This window comes from Helianthus annuus, chromosome 17 (genome assembly GCF_002127325.2).
Source record: "Helianthus annuus cultivar XRQ/B chromosome 17, HanXRQr2.0-SUNRISE, whole genome shotgun sequence".
NCBI lineage: Eukaryota > Viridiplantae > Streptophyta > Magnoliopsida > Asterales > Asteraceae > Helianthus > Helianthus annuus.
In genome coordinates, this window is record NC_035449.2 from 154364379 (window position 1) to 154374717 (window position 10339).

General features: G+C 37.8%; 2 protein-coding genes across 18 annotated transcripts; one reads left to right on the forward strand and one right to left on the reverse strand.

Annotated features, from left to right (window-relative positions):
- Positions 1-512: 512 nt before the first annotated feature.
- Positions 513-2027, reverse strand: LOC110925487 (hydroquinone glucosyltransferase). The gene has a single exon (XM_022169438.2). The coding sequence runs from the start codon at positions 1980-1982 to the stop codon at positions 570-572; it is 1413 nt and encodes a 470-aa protein (XP_022025130.1). The 5' UTR covers positions 1983-2027; the 3' UTR covers positions 513-569.
- A 2362-nt stretch (positions 2028-4389) lies between these two features.
- LOC110923111 lies at positions 4390-10122 on the forward strand. Of its 17 annotated transcripts, none has more exons than XM_035987171.1 (11): positions 4390-4652; positions 5807-5895; positions 6002-6087; positions 6167-6221; positions 6330-6418; positions 8058-8111; positions 8177-8463; positions 8540-8730; positions 8914-9092; positions 9441-9545; positions 9794-10122. In XM_035987171.1, exons 1-7 carry the CDS (start codon positions 4541-4543, stop codon positions 8205-8207), a joined length of 516 nt encoding a protein of 171 aa, XP_035843064.1. In that variant the 5' UTR covers positions 4390-4540; the 3' UTR covers positions 8208-8463; positions 8540-8730; positions 8914-9092; positions 9441-9545; positions 9794-10122. The 17 variants fall into 17 exon arrangements, 12 of the variants coding, with proteins under 12 accessions (XP_035843064.1, XP_035843066.1, XP_035843063.1 ...); XM_035987173.1 differs by having other exon boundaries at positions 8547-8730; positions 8891-9092; XM_035987170.1 differs by having other exon boundaries at positions 8547-8730.
- Positions 10123-10339: the final 217 nt, after the last annotated feature.

The window sequence follows — 10339 nt, forward strand, 5'->3', positions numbered from 1 at the left end:
CGAGAGTTGATCAAACATGCAAGAACAGTTTGGAAGATGAGAGAATAGTGACAAAATCGCCGCTTTGATTCGTTTGGACGGCTGGAATGAGAGCGATTCACCTAAACAACGAATTAGGGTAATTTATAATATTTCGGTAATCGATCCTCTCCGCGCGTCGCGGCGCCTTCTGAGATACCCCCCGCGTGTCGCGGGGACTTCCACATTGACCGAATTTGACTTTCATTTCCCAGTGGGTCGCGGAAGCTACCAAGTTAAGTTTTTTTCCATTACAACTCCGGTGTTGACCCGTCAAACCCGTTTTTCCGCCCAGTTTCTCTTTTTCCTTTAATTAGCACATATTAAGCCAAAAACACCAAACACGCAGTAAGTATACCAACTAATATGAATTAACGTGTTAACGCACTCATAATTAACGCAAACTACTATAAAATGCATCGTGTTTTGACCCAACGTCATAGTTCTTAAGCATAAATAGAAACTGAATTTGGTATATGTGTGATAACCACTCTTACCACAACATAGCCTCATAAAATAAAAGGAAATTAGACAATAACTACTTACATAAACTAAATTTTGTTTTTTAACTTGGAAACTAGTTGATCTAGTGTTTTTGTCGAACACCCGTCTTTTCTAAGTGCGCTTAGAGCTGCTTCTTTAAGCTCTTTAATTCGAACTCGGATTGCTTTCCCTTGGTCACCTTTTGATAAAGCCTTGACAACCCGAACAATCTCTGAATGATCCACAATGCCACTTTCATTCAACTTAGCCCGCATAGCAACTTTCAGACCCTCAGTCAACATTAATGCATTCATCTTTTGTTCTGCATAAAGCGGCCAAGCAATCATCGGGACCCCTAGAACTATAGTTTCAAGAATCGAGTTCCAACCACAATGAGTCAAAAACCCTCCTGTTGAGCTATGACTCAATATCTGGGCTTGAGGTGCCCAGTTAAGCACCACCAACCCACGGTTTTTGGTTCTTTCTAAAAAGGATTTTGGTAAAAAGTCAAAAGTGCCCTCGTCGCCATGGCTATTTAGGTATGTAGCATCCGCTACTTTATCATTTGGCTTTCGAACCACCCATATGAATCTTTGCTCACTCATCTCCAAACCCATGGCTAACTCAGTGAATTGCTCAGAAGAAAGGGACCCACCACTTCCAAAACATATATACAAGACAGACCCAGATGGCTGATCATCTAACCATTTTAAACAACTCGACTCGTTCACACCCTTATTAGACTGAACCGACCATGACTGTATCAATGGTCCAACTGGGTAAACGGGCGGCTTATCGGGTTCCACCTGTTGTAAAGCTTCAATTGCTTCACTCTCTAACCCCTTGAAGCTATTTACCACTATGCCATCAGCCATGAAATACCTCTTTACATTATGCAAAACCCTTTTGTATGCATCATTACTCCGGTCCTGAAGCGGGTCAGGCAGGTCCTTACCATGAACCGGTATACAACCCGGTATCTGAATCGGGTCAGGCACGTCCCTATACTCGCATGACACCATTTGATCAAGCTTTGGAAGATGAAGACACAGAGACAAAGTCATGGCGGCTGCTGGAAAGAAAAGATAACGCGGAACACCTAATTCAACGGCAGCATCGAAAGCATCTGTTCCAAACAGATCAACAAAGAAAGCAACAATGTTTTTGTCTGCCATCATGGAACTAATGGTTGCATGAAGAGCAGTAACAGATCGGGTCACCATGAGACTTATTCGGGTCTCAATCTTGGCATCTTGAGGCAAATCATCAAAGTTTACAGGTGGGAGGAGGGTGTAGTTGATGGCATTTGGTAGTGAATCAAGAAACTCACTCTGTGAATGGGATAATGGGCCTTCGTTTGGGATGATGAAAGTTGCAGAAAGATTGTGTTGGGCTGTGAGTTTTTTGGCGAATTCAACCAATGGGATGAGGTGGCCCATCCCTGGGCTGGGTACAATGGCGATATGTGCTGGTTTCTCCATTGATATTGGAGAGAAAGAATTGTGTGTGTGTTTTGGTATGTGAAGAAGTGGATGATGAATAAATGGATGAACGAAGGTGTTTAAATAAGCAACAAAGTGATATAATCTGTTGGTTTGGCTGACCCTCCTAACCTAACCATTTTGGTTTATCATTTCTTGAAACCGTACTTAGCGGTCTGATCTACATTTTTCGACAAAACTAGTCTAGATATAGGGGCGTAAAGCCGTATATGAATGAAACTGAACTCAAACTCGACTAATTTCGAGCTTGATTCATTTCGTGATTCATGTTTAAATGTATACATGTATATTGTATAATCATTTATACATAGTTATGTATAACTTCAAATTTGTCATAATTATATCTAATTACAACGTTTGCTATTTAATTATATATTATTTGAAATAATTACGAAAAATTCCGACACCTATTAGATCTACTTCTAAATATTATGTTAATACCGATAACGAGGCAAGAACCCTAACCACATGAGGACAACCTTCAAATTACAAACCCTTTAGTGAAAAATGTTATATTCATAGTTTAATTTTGATTCACGAGACCAATTAAATTGAATATGAAGCTCGAGCTATATGGTGTCAATATGGATCATTTGATTCCAATCACATAAATCTTCTCAGATGCAATCTTGTGTCAGAAATAAGCACGTGCAACAAAACACTTTTTTTTTAACAACAAATTTGGATTATTGACGGACCACTAGAGTATTATCGTGCCACCAGCAGAACCACCCGATCATATCCATCTCCACTAGGCATAATGTCTATACACCAATTCAGGAGGAAACCCAATAAATATAGGAAAACCCCCTTGTGAGAATCGAACCAAGGACCTATTGATCCAAATTCCTATTTCACCCCTAAAATACCATTAGGCTATAAAGCCATGGGTGCAACAAAACACTTTTAACTTGCAAGGTTGGTTGTCCTTTACATAATCCGAGGAAAGCGAAGCCGAAACACAAAGTACTACATACATCATATGTTAGAAAAATGGGTCGATATGACTTGAACCTAACACGACACGAGTTGAACTTGACACAATTATTGCATCTTTAATTTAAAAATATTGTGGCATTGGTATATTGGAATCGAATTTTTGTATTTAATGAACAAAACGAAAAATGAATCTTGAATCTCAAAAAGCATCAAACTCTAGTACCAATTCATGCCCAAATTATGGGTGCAACCAAAAATCAATAGTACTTTCGATATAACTTGCAAAGAATTGTTAGTCCTTGGTTGTTTACGTCGATAATTAAGCATATTACAATTGCAAGTTGTTTACGTCGATAATTAAGCATATTACAATTGCAAGTTATTTGACTTTTTTTTAGCTTCAAAATAAAGTTGTTTTGACATTTTTTATATATATTTGAATTGCACACCTTCTATTATAAATAATATACATTTTTAACCCAATATTTTTTTTCTTAAAACCTTCTTTCCTTAGTTGTTTTATAATAACTAAATACATAATTGTGTTAATTTTTTTCCTTGACATTCCAATATAAATTTTAACTACTAGAAAAGTGGGCAATTGTCACCAAAACTTGCTATCAAAAAAGAATGGTGGCAAAATTAGTGACCGGTATGGTAGCTAAGCGGTTGGAAAATTTGCCACTGTTTATTTTTTTGTGACAAATTCATGAGAAAAATAAGTAACTTCTAGAATTACTACCTAAATCATCCTGAATATAGGAAAAATCAAAATGTAATTTAAAATTGTATTTCTAGATCAAGTGGTGGAGGGCTTACATTTCTATTGAGAGATGCAGGTTCAACTCCCACTTGGTGCAGAGTGAGGCACTGGTGGGCAATGATAGGAGACCCAGGGAAACCTGGGTTGGATCCTTGAGCTAAACGGGTTTTACCGGTAATTTCACTGTCGTGCCTACGGGCGGGTGGGTTACCGGGTTTTCCCCGGAATTGTTGGTGGACCCGGGTTACTCTCGGAGTATTCCGTTTGTCCAGTGGGTACCCCGAGAGTGCTCGGGATTGAGTTTGTTGGCCGTTAAAAAAATAAATTGCTACAGTCTTAGTGATAGCAACATGAAAAGTTAATTAGGCGGGTTATGTTTTAATTTTTTTATCACTTTCATATAAGGCTGGCAAATCGTGTCTTAACAGGTTTAACAGGTTTCTGACAGCGCGCACAACATAAGTTTCAAACATGATTACGACTCGTTTAACTACTTTCTACCTCATGTTTATAAAACAGTTTTATGTTTTATGTACAAAGATGAATAGATGATAGATTCTAACATTGTAATTTTAATTATTTTAAAAATTAAAAAAGTCAAAGGGTGTATTTTTCAGTCAAACAGGTCTAATCGTGTCTTAACAGATACCCAATTGCCAGCCTTACTTTCATAGCGCTCAATATTATTAGGGTTATGATGGAATTATAACTCTGCTACCCCAAATTAACCTCTTGTATCTGCACTTCGCTCCACCCTTATCTGATCGATCAAAATTAAGCCTTCAATATCAGGCTTGTATTTTAAAATTGTTTATTTGAACGTGTTGGAGGAGGTATGGAATCGATAATGGCTAGGGCACTGGAATACACTCTCAAATACTGGTTCAAATCCTTCACCAGAGATCAGTTCAAGTTGCAAGGACGCACTGTTCAGCTCTCCAATTTAGGTTTTCATCTTATTGTTTGTGTTATTAGTGATTACTTATTATGAGGCTAAATGTGTTGAAATCGAAGAATTTTGTGCACTTTTGCTCTAATTTAGGTTTTGCGTTTACTGTTTATGTTATTAGTTGTTAGTTATTATGAAGCTAAATGTGTTGAAATCGAAGAATTCTATGCAATTTCACTCCAATTTAGGTTTTTCATCTATTGTTTATGTTATAATGAGTTTATGACGTTAGACTATGGGGTATGGGGCGAGGGTTGGGGCGTGGGTTGGGTAAAAACGCCCAAGTCACCACCCCGGGTGGGCTTGGGTTTGGGCGTGGCCCCTTGGGCGGGAGTTTCAGCCCGGGCGTTGGGCATGCCTAGCGGTCCTACGTGGCCGGCTCTTATTGGATGGTTGTCTAGGCTATGTTTAAATTTTAAAATGTAACCGTTTGGCCAAGCCAACGGTTCAGCCAAGTTGCTATAAAACCCCCAACCCCACCGCCTGTCCCCATTGCTACCCCAACCCAAGTCACTCTACCTACCCGAACCGCTACCCACACACACTTGATCGATGGCCTCTTGGATGCACGAGGAAGAGCTAGCCCTTGTCACGAGCGTCGTGGACGCGATGAAGGGCCGTCAACCCGGTGAGACCCGTTACTGGCCGGAAGCTTTCGCTAGCTACCGGAACAACGTGGGAAACGACCGGCACAATTTAAACGCGCGCCAACACAAGTGGCGCGAACTACGACTAAAGCTCGATCGTTTTAAAGCCTACTATGACAGCGTCCCGGGTGGTGATATAAGTCACGAAGACCGGGTGGCGGTGGCCAACATCAAGTCCGGGGCAAGGAGCGGAAGCCGTTTGACAAACTTGCGCTTTTCGAAATCTACCTAACGCTTTAGGGTTTTTTTTTTTTTTTTTTTTTTTTTTGTAATCCTTTTTTTTTGTAGAATTTTGTAATTTTTAGGAAATTTTAATAATAATTTTAGGTCTTTTTTTTTTAAATTTGGGGGTGACATGGCCAATCCACGCGGGCTAGCCACGCAATTCCACGTGTCAACCCATGGCCCAAACCCCCGCCCACCATACCCCACGGTCTTAAATGTGTTGAAAACTTGAAATGGAAGAATTCTGAGCGATTTTGATGCGAAATTTCGTTTTTAATAGATATAAGTGGTGATGTATTGCACACAAGCCTTGGATTGCCGCCAGCTTTGACTGTAAGCATGGCGAAATCTGGAAAGTTAGAGATTGTGGTGTGTAATTCAAGTAATGTCACTTAATTATCATCTGATTATTCATTCTTTTTAACATAATGCCTTGATTCTGTATTTGAAGCTACTTTACTTGAGTAATGTACAGATCATGCCGATTGTTGTGCAAATTGATAAGCTTGCCTTGGTGTTAGAGGAGAATGATAATGTGGATTCGCATAGGAGCACAAGCAGGTGATTAGTAGTTTAATTTTAGGGTTAAGAGTAAGGGTAATTAATAATGTCATATTACTAACACATATCCATGTATTAGTGCACAAGCACCTTCTAGTTCATCAAAAAGCAGTGGTTATGGATTTGCTGAGAAGGTTAGTTTATGTAAAATTGTCACCACTTACCATCAGTTACTTGTTTGAAGTGCAGCTTTTTCGACTTGATTCTTGAAACTGGATCACTGACTTTGTTTTTTTATTTAGATAGCTGATGGAATGACATTACAAATACAAACTGTCAATCTGTTACTTAAAACTCATGGTGGTGGTAGACATCTTCGAGGACTAACTTGGTAAGCTTATGAATAGTTATTAAAGGCACTAGGCGCACTCAAGGCGCATAGGCCTCGCCTGGGGCCTAGGCGCAAGGCGCAAAAAAAGCGAGGGTCTGAGAAAAATAAAGCGCTCAACAAAAAAAATTAAAAATATTTTATGTATTAGAAAATTAACATTATTCTTCAAATAAAATAAACTAAAGATATTATATATTATTTACTACAATCTATTTAGTGGTAAAGGATCCTGTAAAAAGTGGCTAAAGTGTAAGAAGTGTAAGAAATAATCTGGTGTTGACATGTGTCCATCAATTATATTAATGAATAAGGGTAATAATGTAATTTACTCCTAATAGTAGTTAAAGTCAATTAAAGGAAATTAGATCATGCGTTAACTATTTTAGGAGAAATTTTAGGAAACATATTATTTCTTACGATTCTTTCTCCCTCATCCCCACCAAAACCATAGCCCCCAAGATGAAACAATCTGCCTCTCTCTAGACTCCGGTCACCGAAGTAAAGTCCGATGACCTTCTCCGGCCGTATTTCCGGCAAGCCGACACCCACAAAAGCCCCTCCCTTCTCTCCGGTGAAACACCTTCTCACCACCATGACACACCGTAACACCCTTTCTGTTCTTATCTTTTCGACACAACCCCACAACATCTTTCGCAAAAACCTTATACAATGTTTTTTGGATTCCAGATAAAACACCATGACTTGAATCATAGTTATGGTGTTTTAAAATCTGGGAATGTTTTGTATTGATAAAACACCATGACTTGAATCATAGATGTTTAAAACACCACGCCATGAACAATGTATCCAGATAAAACACCATGACTTGAATCATAGATGTTTAAAACACCACGCCATGAACAATGTCTCCAGATAAAACACCATGACTTGAATCATGGTCAATTTTATCCAGTTTTTTTAAAACACCATGCCATGAATCTGATTACAGTTCTCTTTATGATAATGTATGACGAATATGCAACCAAAGACCTCCTACAATTAAGGTGAATCATTAATTCCGATATTTAAGGAAAAAGGAGTGAATGTAGGAGTTTTTGGTCGTGTATGATATGGTTACCATATTTCAAACATTGAAAAAGACACTATTGCCCTTCAATTTTACATAAGGTCCCTCTAATTAAAACACAATTTACATTTTTATACCCTATTGATCTCAACCATTAGATCAAATATCCAATGGTTTAAAACACTTCTTACCCTTCTTACATTTTAGACACTTTTTATCATATCCTTACCCTCTATTTAGTACCAAAAGTTATAAAATATTAGTGTATTAGTATACAAAAGTAGTTTTCATTAGATAAAAGTAGCAGGGCCGGCCCTGAGAATTCGTGTACCTTGTTCGAGCTCGAAAAAACGTGCCCTTAAGCCTTAACGAAATTGGATATTGGGCTCACTTAAGGTATAAACCTAATGCCAATGGGCTAATAACTAATCTAAAACATAAAAATAGTTTTGTAAGTGGGCCTATGTTGGTGTTTGTATGGGTATACCCTATTAAATTTAGAGGATGTTTAGATCATTTTCAATATAAATTTAGAAGATGTTTAGATCTATCATTATACAATTTGATATATTAAGTTGGAAAATTCAAGAAATTAATCTAGTTTATAAGCAGGTATTTGGCGCGCGCCTTTTGCGCTTTTGACAACTATCTCGGACCTTGTGAACAGTACGTCAATTAGCCAAAATTTGGAGGTTTTTTTACGGTTATGTCATTATGCGTTTTTGGTGCAGTAGAGAGAGGGGACCAGAGAATAGGTTATAGAGAGACAAAAGAAAAATAGAGAGCGTGAACGGAAGGGGATCCGGCCACCCAGTTTCGGTGACCATCTCCGTCTTCTGCTCTCTGTTCTAGCTGTGATGGGTCTGATACCAAAGGTTAACGTTGACGATGAACTCAACGGAAGAGACCATGATGTTAGCGACGTTTCGGTAGTGCCTAGGGTTCCAGGAGAACTCCGACGAGTCAGATCTCCCGTTTTGGTGTTGCTTGGCAAACACTGAGGTGTACCGACCTTGTGGTAAGTTCCCACCTTATTGCTTCAGTAGTTTTTTATTTTTTTTTTTATTTTTTTTATTTTTTACAACTGATGAAAGATTACAGTGGTTTAGGTCTTTAGCTGGTGGTTGGTGATGTTGGGTTTTTGTTAGTCGGCGAGTAAAGCAGCTAGAGGTGGTTCCGACAAGTGGGATTGTGACAATTGATGGGTTTTTGCAGCCGTAACATTACCGGCAGTTGAGACGACTGTCGGTGGCAGAAACCCTACTCACCATCTCCGGCGATTAAGGTATTTCCATCTTCATTCAGTTTATTAACATCAATGATTCGTTGATTCATTGATGCGCTCTTATGTTTCACTAACGATTAACATATTCTGTCGATTAATTGCATCGTATTACACCAAAGTATGTGATTGTGTGGATTGATTAACAATTGAACTATTATAGATCTTTGTTTTGTGTGACTATAGGAGTACTAGAGTTGTAACGTATGTGCAGTTCGTTGATGTCCGATTTGCTGGTGATGGTTATGATAATGATATCAAACTTGCTGAGTGGGATGTGAAGAGAGTAGGAAGTAACACAATAATGTGAAGACGATGATTTGAAAGATGCTTTCTCTATGTAGTTGAGGAGGGTGAAAGTCAAGGTATAAATCTTGATCATGCACCTTTCATTTTTGCATAAGTGCTACTGAAACGTTTGTGATGAATCAATGTGGATTTTAAGTTTCGATACTTTATTTAAGTAAAGTTTAAACCAGAAATTGTAAAATTACTTATTAGTAACTTTTAAAGTGTTTTGCTTGCCTAATTTTGGATATATGTACCCAAAATAGCTCAAGCTGAGCCGAGCTTTGGGTTTTACTCGGGCCTGGCCCGGCTTGTTTACACACCTATGTAGAACCATGATGACAATGTTTTCGTTCACGTACACACTTGATTTTAAAGCAATCACCACAACCCATTCTATTCTTGAATAGTGTTATTGTGTTTAGGTGAAGCTAAATACATTGTGGAAAGTGAGGTCTAGTTCTCTGCAGGTGTAAAGCAATGGGGTCTTTGCTCTCATGTGACCATCAAGACAAAATTCATAGCTTTTGGTACAACAAATATAGCATATATTTTTTTTGGATTTTGAATATATAGAAATTTTATAACATTGTTTATAATAAAGACCAGCGAGTCTTTTTGTATTAAGATTTTTTCTATGGTGAGACAATATCCATTTAGCTTCTAGCACTTGAGTTGTAGCTTACAATTGGATATTGTTATCTTTGCAACCGACTTGACCCGTTATTAGTTTTCGTTAATTCTGAATTCTTGATTTAATTCATTGATTGTTTTGTAGATTGAAAAGTTGAACTTAGTTATCAAGAAGCTCGTTAAGGAAAATGATGAAGAAAAAGAAAGGCTAAATGGAATTATTGTCGGGTGGTTAGCTGAAAAAGAAAAAGATAAGGTGGATAAAAATGCTATGCTCGATACGATGTCACAAATTGAAGCTATGTTAACAAGTACAATTTGAAGATAGGCTACAAACACTTAGTTTTGAATGTTTCGATGTTTATCGTATTAAGATTTTTTAGTTATTTGATGTTTTAGCTGGTATTTCTATTAGAATGTTTTATATGCTTTTGATACACATATGTTTTATATAATTTTGGGTTTCAGTGATCTTATTAAACTTTTTATATAATTTTGTAATTTTATTGATTATGTATTTTGTATGAAAAAAGCAGTGAAAAATGAAAAATCAAGCTGAAAATGGTGGTTAAATGGTGGCAAATCGGTAGCAAGCATGGTGGTTAAATGATGGCAAATCGATAGCAACAAGGTGGACCGTAGCAAACAAGACGCGGTGGCAAATAATTTTGACCAATTTGGTGGTGGCAAA